Source organism: Branchiostoma floridae, chromosome 17 (genome assembly GCF_000003815.2).
Source record: "Branchiostoma floridae strain S238N-H82 chromosome 17, Bfl_VNyyK, whole genome shotgun sequence".
Classification (NCBI taxonomy): Eukaryota; Metazoa; Chordata; class Leptocardii; order Amphioxiformes; family Branchiostomatidae; genus Branchiostoma; species Branchiostoma floridae.
In genome coordinates this window covers 17,556,054-17,569,505 of record NC_049995.1, presented here as the reverse complement: position 1 = coordinate 17,569,505, position 13,452 = coordinate 17,556,054, and the positions used below count along the sequence as shown (strand labels likewise).

The 13,452-nt window shown below is 40.9% G+C and overlaps 2 protein-coding genes across 2 annotated transcripts in view; one reads left to right on the top strand and one right to left on the bottom strand.

Moving 5' to 3' along the window:
* Positions 1 to 7,439, top strand: part of LOC118404426 (glutamate-gated chloride channel alpha-like) — an 18,975-nt gene extending 11,536 nt beyond the window's left edge. Inside the window, exons 4-5 of the mRNA XM_035803498.1 lie at positions 6,413 to 6,520; positions 7,242 to 7,439. Coding sequence (XP_035659391.1) covers positions 6,413 to 6,520; positions 7,242 to 7,439 — 306 coding nt within the window. The remainder of the gene's footprint in view (positions 1 to 6,412; positions 6,521 to 7,241) is intronic.
* A 3,410-nt stretch (positions 7,440 to 10,849) lies between these two features.
* Positions 10,850 to 13,452, bottom strand: part of LOC118405150 — a 6,254-nt gene continuing 3,651 nt past the window's right edge. The window contains exons 3-6 of the mRNA XM_035804576.1: positions 13,148 to 13,210; positions 12,523 to 12,627; positions 11,841 to 11,945; positions 10,850 to 11,130 (exon numbers count right to left, since the gene is read on the bottom strand). Of these exons, the coding sequence (XP_035660469.1) occupies positions 10,922 to 11,130; positions 11,841 to 11,945; positions 12,523 to 12,627; positions 13,148 to 13,210 (482 nt within the window). The 3' untranslated portion in view covers positions 10,850 to 10,921. The remainder of the gene's footprint in view (positions 11,131 to 11,840; positions 11,946 to 12,522; positions 12,628 to 13,147; positions 13,211 to 13,452) is intronic.

The following is a 13,452-nucleotide window of genomic DNA, read 5'->3' as shown; positions in this document are numbered from 1 at the left end:
GCTCATTACGCATTACTTAAAAGTTACCTGAACAAATTTCTTCGTAAATTCAGGCATACTTCGCGGTGTTTAAAGCTTTATGTATGAAATTCAATCCGACCCGGTCAATCGTGTCCGCGGGTCTTTGTGCCGCCGTGCCGGACCCTATATGGTCAGACAACACGCATAGGAAATTAAATTTCATTCCAGTGACGTTGAAGAAGTGTGATTCCTGTCACTCGAAACGTCCGGAAGTAAATATCCGTTTTTATGGAGTTGTAGACTGAAATGTATTTTGATATCATTTTCATGTCATATGATTCCTAATCAAACTGATTAGGTGTGGTTAGGTAGCACACCATGTAGTATCTCAACTTGATTGATTCCTGTCTTCAGTGTACAACATTTCCATGAGCTGTGTTTATTATGGTCATCGTTATTATTTTCTAATTTATTTCATCTTTCAATTTTGCAGCCCAAACAACAACGGCTCTGCCTTCATCAACCGCTCTGACTACAAAAACAATGACGGCAACTACATGTACCACCGCTACTACTACTACCGCTGCTACTACTACTTCTACTGTTTTTACTTCTCCTCCTCCTACTACCACTACTACTACTACTACTACTACTACCACTTCTGCTGCTACTACTACTACTCCTACTCCAACTACTACTGCTGCTGCTACCACCTCTACTCCTTCAAGTACTGCTGCCATTACTACTAAGTTAGCTACTACTGCTGCTACTACTATTGCTACTACTGCTGCTACTACTGCTGCTACTACTATTGCTACTACTGCTGCTACTACTGCTGCTACTACTATTGCTACTACTGCTGCTACTACTGCTGCTACTACTGTTGCTACTACTGCTGCTACTACTGCTGCTACTACTGCTGCTACTACTATTGCTACTACTGATGCTACTACTCTTGCTACTACTGCTGCTACTACTGATGCTACTACTGATGCTACTACTGATGCTACTACTATTGCTACTACTGATGCTACTACTCTTGCTACTACTGCTGCTACTACTGATGCTACTACTGATGCTACTACTGATGCTACTACTGATGCTACTACTGATGCTACTGCAGCTACTACCACTACTGCAGCTACTACCAGTACTGCAGCTACTACCAGTACTGCAGCTACTACCAGTACTCAGCTACTACCAGTACTGCAGCTACTACCAGTACTGCAGCTACTACCAGTACTGCAGCTACTACCACTTCTAAAGCTACTCCTTCAGATGTTGCTACTACTCCATCACATGCCAGTGCGTCTCATGCGACATCCAGAAGGTCACCAACACCGGAGAAAAGTACTTGGCCATCGGGAACAGGTCCGGTACTAACCGCTACCGGTCCAACCACAGGACTATCCGATACTGCCGTCCCGCCAGAAGTGGAGGAAGAATGGAAAACTGTATTGAAGAAGTTGTTTGAAAAGGTCTCGGCGAAGATGTTTGAAGACGTCTCGGCGTTCGAGTTGGAGCTTGCGAGCGCGGATAACGCGACGTGGGTGGAGTGGGACGAGTGGAGAATCGGACAGCACATGCCCCGAGGGTACGACAGCAGCGTCAGCCCTCAGACAGGTATGTGGCAGCGTTCTGTGGAACGGCAATTAATCTTTCACCTTCACTTTATTCATTTTACGAGGATCTTACAACTCAGGTCAGACTAGACCTCTGTCCACTTGGTAAATTATGTGTGTATATCTGTGTATATCTGTTTTGATTACTTCTGATCAATACAAGACTGCTGTCCAATGTTAATGTTCACCTTCATACACGGACCTGTATACCCGTGTCCTATCTTACTGTGTCTTGTCTTCCTGTCCTGTTTTAACTTTAAGTTAGTTCCACACAGGGCTGTTGTACAGTGTTAACATTTAGTCACATACAGGACTGGTGTCCTGTTTTAATTAATTTTTTTCCATTGATTGTAATTCGAAACCACCCTTGATATCCCTGTTGTTTTTTTCATTGTTCTACAGAAGAGAAACTTGAAGTGACATCCACAGTGACGATCCTTCACGTGGGGCCTCTGTCTGAAGAGCACGCGGTCAGTATCTTATGATATCCACTTCCCTCGTTTGGTCTCCAACACAAAATTCAGATTTTGTGGGAATATGATATCAATAGACCAATTCCATGTTCCCACCGCCATGTTGACCATCCTTCTTATCCCCACCTTCCTGCTCGGAACCAACTTGCCTCTTTGTAGTCAACATTAAGCAGTACTTTGAAATCAGAGAAAATTTTCTCTCAAGCAAGAAAGCGTGACACTCGCATAGTCTCTTTCGCAGACTTCTTGCAGTGTTCAAGGCTTTAATTTTTCAGCGAGAGCGCTGATTCGCAAATTTCAACATGGGCTATTAGGTTCTCAAATGCTGGGTCCTACCTCTACCCACATTAGAGAACTTTAACCCATTTTGAAATTCAAAGCTTCCTAAGGAGGTTAACAATTATTGAATGTGGTTGTAATTATTGTTTACAGAACCTCTCCATGACGGTACAGTACACCGTGGCGTGGGTTGATATCAGTGCCGGCACCGGTACCTTTGATGTGATTGTTGTTGTTGTTGTTTTTGTTGTTTACAGAACCTCTCCGTGACGGTACAGTACAACATGGCCTGGGTTGACCCCCGGCTCCGTGGCCTCTCCACCAGCTGGGTACCAGTGCCGGCAGCTCTGATGTGGGCTCCTCCCCTGGCGTTCGGACCGGCCGTACGGAGTGCTACTGATGGCACCAAGAAGAGGAGGAGGAAGAGAGTACCAAGAGGAGAAGGCGATCATGACATCAGCATGTGGCTCCATCCGTCGGGAATCATAGTCCACAAACTGACGTGAGTTTTCGCCTTGTATCTTTCAACTGACAGCTGACAATCCTGCATATACCCCTGTCACATTATCCACGATCTTCGGGCGTATTGATGGAAGATCGGCTATATTTAAGACCGACAGAGGGTTGCGCGTATTTTTTACCTGAAAAACGTCCCTTTCAGATATAAGCCATACTTTGTCCTTGTACAGTTGTTGTGCAATAAAGTTATCATTATAAACGAGGCTCGGGCGATTGCTGCAGAATCGTCGTCCGATCGATTTTTGGCAAATGTGACAGGGGTTTTGTTCAGGGAGGTGAATAATTATAAAGAAACAACACTGTTGCTTAATTAAAGCGGTGACTAAAACGACTTCAAATTCTGCAAAGACACCTCAGACATTTGGACACATAGACACATCCCCAACATTCATATAGTATATACTTCCTGATATCAATAATGCAATATATATATATATATTTGTAGGTCTTCAGAATAAGTACTAAGTCCTGATGATGATGCTAAAATGAAAATTCCCAATCCACAGGAGGACCCTGTACCTGACGTGTGTGCCCAGTATGGCGAGGTACCCCCTGGATGATCAAGAATGCAGCTTCAATCTACAGGGATGTAAGGAATCTTTTTTAAATGTTATCATCATTGAGTTATTTCTTGTACTGTCTAATTAGTATGTACTGTATGTATTCTCCAAGGTACTACAGTAACTCACATATAGTGGACTCCTTCCTTTGCTAATCTATCGCACTGCAGAAGTCATCCCTCAGTAAGACACATGGAGTTACATAGTTCCAGTTAAAAAGATTTATTCAGCCTTTTATGTGTGGCAGGGCGAATAAAATTCCGTGCAGTTAACAGAAGTGTGGGGTAATCCGTTGTGCAATTAACCGGCTTCTACTGTATTGTCATTGTCATCATCTTCATCATTTAAGTACTATAATGATTGTACCATGTACTTGATGCATAAACTTACGTGCTGTATTAACGTTACTCCATCGGTTTCTTCTGCAGACAGCGGAGTGTACTTCCCCCTCCAGCCAGCGCGGAACACCAGCTCCCCGGGCCCTGTGACTACAGACATGACGGCCGTCGTGTCTCAGTTCGAACTAACGGGAGTGGAGGTCCAGTCTTCAGTACAGCAGATAGACACTGAGACAGGTAAGGGCCAAGATTTGATCTTTGTAGAGCATACAGTTTGCATCTTAGGGCGCGGTCACACAGGTCCTGCGAAAAATGTTCGCGGTGGTTTTCAATTCGCGGTGAAGCGACTGCCGTGAAAACTGCGAACATTAAACCACCGCGAAAGTTTCTGCATTTACAGTAACACATGACCAACTTAGCAACTGGCAGCAATTGATGTTTCCCTACAGCCTGTCATCAGCTGACCGGCCAGTGTGCCTACAGCGCCGACCACTGCACCCACATAAGGGCGTGTAGTCATGGCAACGAGTGTGCCGTGTGCAGAGCCTACTTCGGTAGCTGCCGGTACAGCAGTAACGTGTGCAAAAACTCCAACACATCAGGTCAGCTCATCATTTGATATTCTGAAGATATTTTCAATCAAACTTTGTTTTCCGAAAAGAATGTATCGCCTTTTACCTCCCCAAAGTCAGGCACCCATTTTTACAACTTGGTGAGTGAGAAAAGTAGTGCAAAGTGTCTTTCCTATTTAGGCCACAAGACCTATATGACAGGATTTGCCAGAGGTCTTGGTGCACTGCAGTTATGCCACCATGGCCTATTTGCCAGTGAATTTCGTGCAATTATTTGGCTAGTGCAATAATGTGAAGATATCTAGCTGGACCGCACCTGTTTGGGATTCTGTGCAGTTAGCAGAAGTGTGTGTTAATCCATTGTGCAATTAACTGGCTTCTACTGAACCTTGATACCTAACCTTCATCCACATATTAAAGTACAGTAGAAGCCAGTTAATTGCACAACGGATTAACGCATACTTTTGTTTACTTCACCGAATTCCAAAATCCCAAACCGGTGCGGTCCAGCTAGATAACTTCGCATTATTGCACCAGCCAGATAATTGCACGAAATTCACTGGCAAATAGGCGTGCAATTAAGCGGCTTCTACTGTACCAATGTGTCCATGTCCCAGGTCTGACAGAGATCGCCACCCTGGCCGTCCGGCTGCAGTTTTCCCGCCGCCTGCATCGTCACGTGTTCATCACCTTCCTGCCCACCACCTCCATCGTGATGACGTCATGGCTCGGCTTCTGGCTGCACCCCAAGGAGGTCAACCCGAGGGTCCAACTGGGGGTTACCACGTTCCTGTCTCTGGTCATCAAGAGCAGCAAGGATGACAACCCCCGGGTGAGCCTCCATTAACTAAGAAATGTTTGGATGAGACCGTGTTTGTTCTTCTCGATAGTATTGTGTTTTTACATTTTTCATACAATAAATGTTGCTAAACTTACAATTTTAAAGTTTTGCTCTTGGGACTCTTGGGATTGATAAAGCAGTTATAGAAATAGTCAAATATGCTAAATGATTTGCCAGAAGGCTGCAGATGCGAGACTGCTCTGGCAAATCTTTTGCAATCTTTCCAGTATCTTAGGAGTCTATAAATTAGACAAAGACTGTTAGAATGCCAAATGATCCAAAAGGCTGCAAATGCTTAAGCTTGGCTCTATGCCTATGGAGTGTGGATGAATAATTTGCTATATTGTCCATACTATGGACAATATAGCAAATTATTCATCCATATTTTTACAAGTATTTGGCACCGTATAGAACCTGGTAATATATTGCATGATAATCATAACACATCTGTACTTACTCCCAGAGGAACCTGGTGCGAGCCTATGGCGTGTGGATGGACGGATGTCTTGTTACAGTGATGCTCGCCTTGCTGGAGCCTGTTAGAGACTATCATAACACATCTGTTGTTTACTCCCAGACAAGCCTGGTGCGAGCCTATGATGTGTGGATGGCTGGCTGTCTGGTCATGGCGATTTTCGCCTTGCTGGAGCCTGTTAGAGACTATAACACATCTGTTGTTTACTTGCAGACGAACCTGGTGCGAGTCTATGACGTGTGGATGGCAGGTGTCTTGTCATGGCGATGCTCGACTTGCTGGAGCCTGTTAGAGACTATAATAATTATAACACAGTGTCACGTTATTTTCCCCCAGACGAACCTGGTGCGAGCCTATGATGTGTGGATGGGCGGGTGTCTTGTCATGGCCTTGCTGGAGCCTGTTAGAGACTATAACACATCTGTTGTTTACTTCCAGACGAATCTGGTGCGAGCCTATGACGTCTGGGTGGCTGGCTGTCTTGTCATGGCCATGATCGCCTTGCTGGAGCCTGTTAGAGACTATGATAATGATAACACATGTTATTTTCCCCCAGACAAACCTGGTGCGAGCCTATGACGTGTGGATGGATGGGTGTCTTGTCATGGCCATGCTCGCCTTGCTGGAGCCTGTTAGAGACTATAACACATCTGTTGTTTACTTCCAGACAAACCTGGTGCGTGCCTATGATGTGTGGATGGATGGCTGTCTTGTCATGGCCTTGCTGGAGCCTGTTAGAGACTATCATAACACATCTGTTATTTTCCCCCAGACAAGCCTGGTGCGAGCCTATGACGTGTGGATGGATGGCTGTCTTGTCATGGCCATGCTTGCCTTGCTGGAGACGGTTCTGGTTAACTACATCTCCGCAGGAGGGAAGGTGAGGATTTTCGCTCTTCTACATATTAGGTTGCCCATTGTCATTTCCAGTGGTGCTTTTTTAACCCTTAAACTGCCAAAACCGGATATATCCGGCACTCCTCTACATGTCCTGTGTGCCGCGCCCGGATATATCCGGGATTGCGTATTCTCCCAAAGTAGCACTACTAGCAGCTCTGCGCGCATGTAGCGCACGAACCCCGGAAGTTAGGGACTTCTGCCCTGTTCCGGGGTTTCTTTTTGGAGGTCAGCAGCCAACCCTGGCACTGATAGCATTTCATAGTGCTGAAACTCTGGCAGTTTAAGGGTTTTAAGAGTCAATTCCTACTAACTATACCATTTGATTTAAACCTCATGCAAGACTTACTTGTTAACATTTCTTAAAATGTAAAGTTGGTCAATAGTCAATACAAATAAAACATCGCACTACCATATCATCCGAGTCTTTGGTCTTTCTCGGATATTCTTAGGTCAATATGTGTAGTCACTCCTGACAGGACTTTCTAGAAGACAAAAAAAAAATAGAAAAATCGCCACAAATCCGTACGACCGCGCTGTTTTTTCTTTGTATTTCTTTGTACTTTTTTTTACGATTTCAAATTCTTTGTATCTGTTTATTTTTTTTTTTAATTGCATAACATTAGTTGCTAGTAAAATAAAGGAACAGGCAAGCTTTCATCCTAATTCTCATTCCTTTCTTCTCTAACGACTCACACACACAGCTGCCAGCAGGACGTTCCCGTTGGTGTCCTGCCTGGGTAGAACCTCTGACCAGACCGTCCACAGCTTGGGTTGAAGAGGAGGAGAACAATCTGCACTCTGCAGAGAGAATGGCAGCCAGGGTGGACTTCTTCGCTAGGATAGTTTTTCCTGTCATGTTTGTGGCGTTTGTGATTGGCTTCTTTACTTATTATGGATGAAGGGAAGCTCTATTGTATCCATATTTGTACATGTATAGCAAAAACGTTACTTTTGCATGATTACATGTGCCACTCACATAGTGGTTGCTATGTAGAGAGGTCAGCAACCAGGGTCGACTTCTTTGCTAGGATAGTCCTTCCTGTCCTGTTTGTGGCATTTGTGATCGGCTTCTTTACTTACTATGGCTGAAGAAAAATTAAATTTTATCCGTCTTTATATACATTGTTTAAAATGTGTCACTTATATAGTGGTTGCTATGTAGAGAGAACTGCAGCCAGGGTGGACTTCTTTGCTAGGATCGTCTTTCCTGTCATGTTTGTGGCGTTTGTGATCGGCTTCTTTACTTATTATGGCTGAAGAAAAATTAAATTTTATCCGTCTTTATATACATTGTATAAAATGTATCACTTATATAGTGGTTGCAATGTAGTGAGAACTGCAGCCAGGATGGACTTCTTTGCTAGGATAGTCTTTCCTGTCCTGTTTGTGGCATTTGTGATTGGTTTCTTTACTTATTGTGGCTGAAGGGAAGTTCCTTTTTATCCATCTTTATATACATTGTATAAAATGTGTCACTTATATAGTGGTTGCTATGTAGTGAGAACTGCAGCCAGGGTGGACGTCCTCACTAGGATAGTTTTTCCTGTCATGTTTGTGGCGTTTTTTATCGGCTTCTTTACTTATTATGCCTGAAGAGAATTTCGTATAGCGAAAAGGCTACTTTTGCTTGTGTTTTCATAGAGTTTGCTTATTGTATTCCGGTGTGTACATATAATCTGTGATGGTACATATAATGTTACGAGAGGCAGGCATAGCGTAACAACTGAGTAACACTCAAGTATCAGAATTGTATCGCGTGTTTAACATGATTTTTTGTCCACCCCTTTTTATCAAGAAGGAAGATTGTAAGCACTAACGTCCTGTAGGTAACTTAAGATATCATTGGAAGGCAAATCAGCACCATGGTTTCAACTTTTTAGATAGCAAAAATCAAAGTTATTCTTTTTAACAGTAGAATTGACATTGTGATTGCTCCAAATTGATCGATCCATACAATAATCATCCTCAGAATTGATTGACTTGCTAGTTATGTTACCTTCACAGAAGGGAACATGTCTATTTTTGCTTTGTTTCTTCTTCTTCTCCGTGCAAATAAGGTCAACGACCTGGACCAGACGGCTGTCCCCATGGTAACCGATAAAGTAGTAGGCACCATGTGGTGTTCGGTTACATAATGTAGCAAATGTCAGATCTAGAGGGGCTCGGGTCACTACATTTAGAAATGTGTTCAAATAAGAATGAACAAAACACTTGCCAGTGTTAGACTACAACATGTGAAGGTAACATTCTGTATTTGCTTGCAAATATTACCTTTCTAGTTTTACTACATGAATCTTCAATTTATAACAATGCAAATAATAAGACAGAAAGATACTGTTACCTGTATTTAGTTGTCACCATATGCACATACGTATGCATGAAAAAGGAAGATGTACAATGTACCTTTCAAATGGAATGATACCAAGAATTGTACAAAAAGTTATATATGTTTGGAATAGGTGTATAATCTGCATAGGATTTACATGAAAAGATTGTATCTAAATTGTAAGAATTTAAGAGTTACTACTACATGTACATGTACTAGTAAATAAAACGTATTCCTTACTGAGGCATAGTCATATACACTAACAAAGTGTATACAATGCAAAATTTGGCATCACACATCATAGTTAGAAGTAAATTCAACTTTAGACAGATACATAACATCTGTTTTGGCTCTCCTATTCCACATCTAAACATGCACTCATGTACATGCTGTACACCAATTACATGTACATGTATATCAGTAATAGAATGGTAAAATATATATACATCATTTCAAGAGGGTACAATATTGGCACCAATCAAGTATATACATTAGAAATTCAATATCTTTATACAAATACAAGGCAACTTTTTTGTTCTTTTTGGACACCCCTACTCAACAAAGCTCTGTATGAAAATTTCAATATACATGTAGCTGCCTTGCATTGATTTTTGTGTCCTTGATAACAGACATTAGTAGCAAGTACATTGTGTCAGTTTTCATAAATTCCTACATTACAAATAACACATCAATTTTGCTCAGGTTTAGTCTCCTGCAGACATATGAAAAAACACAACAAAAACAGAAAACAAACTTCACTTTTGATATCAAAATAATATAGCTGCCTGAGATTGTGAAAATTGCAGCTTTTTCACTGTACAGTACATTGTATATACATAAGATACTCTATAGATAATTATGAGAAAATGCAGTATATAAATATTTCCATTTCCTATCATTATCTTGAGTATCTTTTGATCATTTAACAGAACTTACTTCACCATGAAGTATTGAGAAATTGTTACAACATACTCAATATCTAACCACCTCCACATTATTTTCTACCCCGTTCTTCTGTCTATTACTGTTTCAGATCCAAGATAATATCTTCAACATTATTTCATGTCAATAATATTGATATGAATCCATATATTTCATATGTAAAGCCAGATGTTATTCATAATGGCTACCCATGATCTAGAAAAAGTTTTGGCTAAAGCACATCATGGCACAAACTATTTGAGTATGGTGGGTTCTCAACCATGTTAATATACAAGGGACCATACAGATAACATCCCCTTATATACAATATGGCAGCTACTGTAAATGCAGAAATGTTCGCGGTGGATTAATGTTCGCGGTGACCACTTTACCGCGAACTTAAATCCACCGCGAACATTTTTCTATAATGGTATTAGACTGCAGTCTATGGTGTTACCGCGAAGTTAAATCCACCGCGAAAAGTCCCTTTTCCCGCTACCGCGAAATTAAATCCCCGCGAACTTAAATGCATTTACAGTAATATGATGGTCACTATCATATGTCACATCATTTAAAAAATGCCATTAGATGACAATAGTTTATCTGAAAACACTTTAAAATCTATCTGCAGCTGCTATAAAACTGGAACTTTAAAATGCCAGTGAAATTGTTGGCAATGTGAGAAAATCGGATAAAAATACTTTTGTTTTAAATTGACACAACCAATTAGTATGAAAGTACAAAAATACATTGTACACAAAGGGTTACTTTCACAAATACTTGGAACATAAACATCTGAACTGTAACCCTAAAACCTACCGTTCTGCAACAAATAACCTCTTTCTCCAATGACTAAAAAATTGAATTCAGTCTGCTCAGGGTGAGTACTATACGTAGTAATGAATAGAGAACAATGAACAATAACAATCAGTCTGATAATACCACTGGGTACCCTGATACCGTCAAGTTCAAAACATAGTGAATTTAGATCTGCTAAACTAAAAAAGCAGCATCAGTAGTAACAGTTCAGATTAGGCATTGGGATTTTAGGACCTTCTTGAGAAGGCACTTTTTTTTAACGTTACGTGAATTATGAAAGTTGATGTTAGCACGAGTGTGCTGATACATCTAACTTCAATATTCAGTATCCAGAATATGGGCTATAGCTCCCATTTTATGTTCCAATAAAATTTCCCTTAACCTCCCTACAGTTGCTTCCTTCTTTGATCTCCAACACTTCAGCAGCCTTTCTGCAGGAAGGTCTCCTCGGCCTTTCTGTTGGTCCCAGAGGGCGATGTACTCATTGTAGCCTAACTCATCTGCCAGGAGCCGCCAGTCTCTCCCTGAAAATACATCATCAAATTTTTCATTCCTCAGATCCTCCTTAAAGGATTTAAAGTGTAGCCATTCAAATTACGGGGCCTCGAAAGAGTTCTGTATACTTGGTGCACTGGCCAATTGAGTAAAGAGTTTGCCTTGCAGTTTGTAGGTCGTGAGTTTGATCCCGAGTCATACCAAAGACTTTATAAATGGTACATGCTACATTTTCTGCTTGACAATCAACATTCGGGAAAGAGAATGGTTCATGTAGTAAATGTTGAACACACACCACTACCAGTGGACTAACACCCTGCTGTAGTGATTGTAGAAATCATTGTGGGAACTGCCTGCCTCCCAATGTACCATTGGAGCCAGAAGGATTTTAACAGTTTTTATCTCCAGAAAAAAAAGGCTACTACATGTAACAATTGCCCATGGTTGGGGAAAGACTTGTGATACCAACTTGTAATGGGAAAGGGGAGCAGAAGCTACTTAAGCTTGCAAAGAAGTGCTTGAGGCCACAACTTGTCAAAAATCATCCTGATCCAAAAAAATGCTTCTCAATGCCTGGGCATGTTGGGGTTTTGCATCCTCAGAAGATTTTCATTTAAAAACTCTACCATTGTACAGACATTGTATTATTCTATCCTATTTTAGCTCTGGTTGCCTCAAATGATCACATCCATGCCTAACAGACAATGAAGCGTAAGTAAAGGATGAAGACTAAACTCACCATCATCTCGGTTCACACTCAGCTGGGTTGTCAGCTTATGCCTGATGCTGAAGGGGATCTCGAACACTTGCATCTGTGGGACAAGTCTTCTCGTAATTTTTTTCTCTAAAACATTGTGACAAAAAAGGTTTAAGTTAATTTTTCCTTTTCAACCAAAGAAGGATGAGAAGACTGGTCAAAAGATTGTTGATGTTTCTTACAGCTTTTCTTTGTGTACAGATTTTTAAGTTCACTGTTTTGGTACAAGTCATTCTGAATAAAGTTAAACTCTAACTTCCAACACAACAAATTGGACTTAGTTTTCAACTGGTCAACTTCTTTTTCATTTGAGTTAATAAGTCCAATTTTTTTGTGTGTTGGAAGTTACAGTTTAACTTTATCCATATGAGTCTTAGATTAACTTAATACAGATATTATACAGTTTAAAGTCTTCATTCAATAACCTTTGCTCTTATAGTTCTTCTTACCAGGAAACAAGGTAGTACCGGTAAGAAAATATTAGTTTAACTTTGTAACCATTACTATGATATAACTTTCTCAACCGTGTCTTACTGTCAGTGGTACTATCTAAAAACGTTACTTTCTTCACATTCATGCACTAATCTGAGTTACAATGTATTGTCTCCAATGGAAATTGATTAAATCCATTTATGTGACCTCACCAATGGATATGGTATCTTACCTGGTTGAGGAGGCTGAGACAGCAGAGGTGTCGCCTCGTTATCTTTCTGTGGCGGGCTGTCAAAGCTCAAGCTCATCTCCCTAATATCATCCTGCACTTCAGGGGCTGTTCATAACACAAAGAATATTTGTCAACAACTCTGGACTTTTCAGCTTTACATTTGGATGACAAAAATTTTGGTTATTTTGGCGCAATGAGAAACATTACAACTGCAGCTCGGGTACCCTCTTGCTTTGCTGCAGGTCTTGAGCCAGTGGCTATATAAAATGCAACTTGTTAGCCATTAGTTTCACTTGTTGTAGGTGTTTTTTTAATAAAAAAGACATTTTGTATGATGTATAACAAGAAGGAAGCAATAGTTATGATGTCAAGCACACTAGTCTTAAATATCACATTTTGTATTACTGTAAAATGCATTTAAGTTCGCGGGGATTTAATTTCACGGTAGCTGGAAAATGGACTTTTTGCGGTGGTTTTAATTTCGTGGTAGCACCATGCACTGTAGTCTCTTACTGTTATGAAAAATATTTGCGGTGGTTTTAAATTCGCGGTGAAGCGGTGGCCGCGAAAACCGCGAACATTAATCCACCGCGAACATTTCTGCATTTACAGTATGTTAGCATACCTTCATCGGCGTGGTCTTTGGCATTGGAGTTTCCATCAGTCTCAGTCAAGTTTCCAGAGGATCCTGAGGAAAGATTATAATGGAAAGTTTTGGATTGAAGTAGTTTCCAACACAAAGACTGCAATCTTGCTCAAACAGACATAAAGTGACGACAACTTCAAGGGAATAACTGCCTCATGATTCACTTCACAGTTCTTGATATGAGTATATTCTTTGTGTTCATTTTTCATACATGTATATTAATGTTTTCTGGGGTCATATATGATCCTCTAACATGATTATCATATTAATCATACTCATGTTTG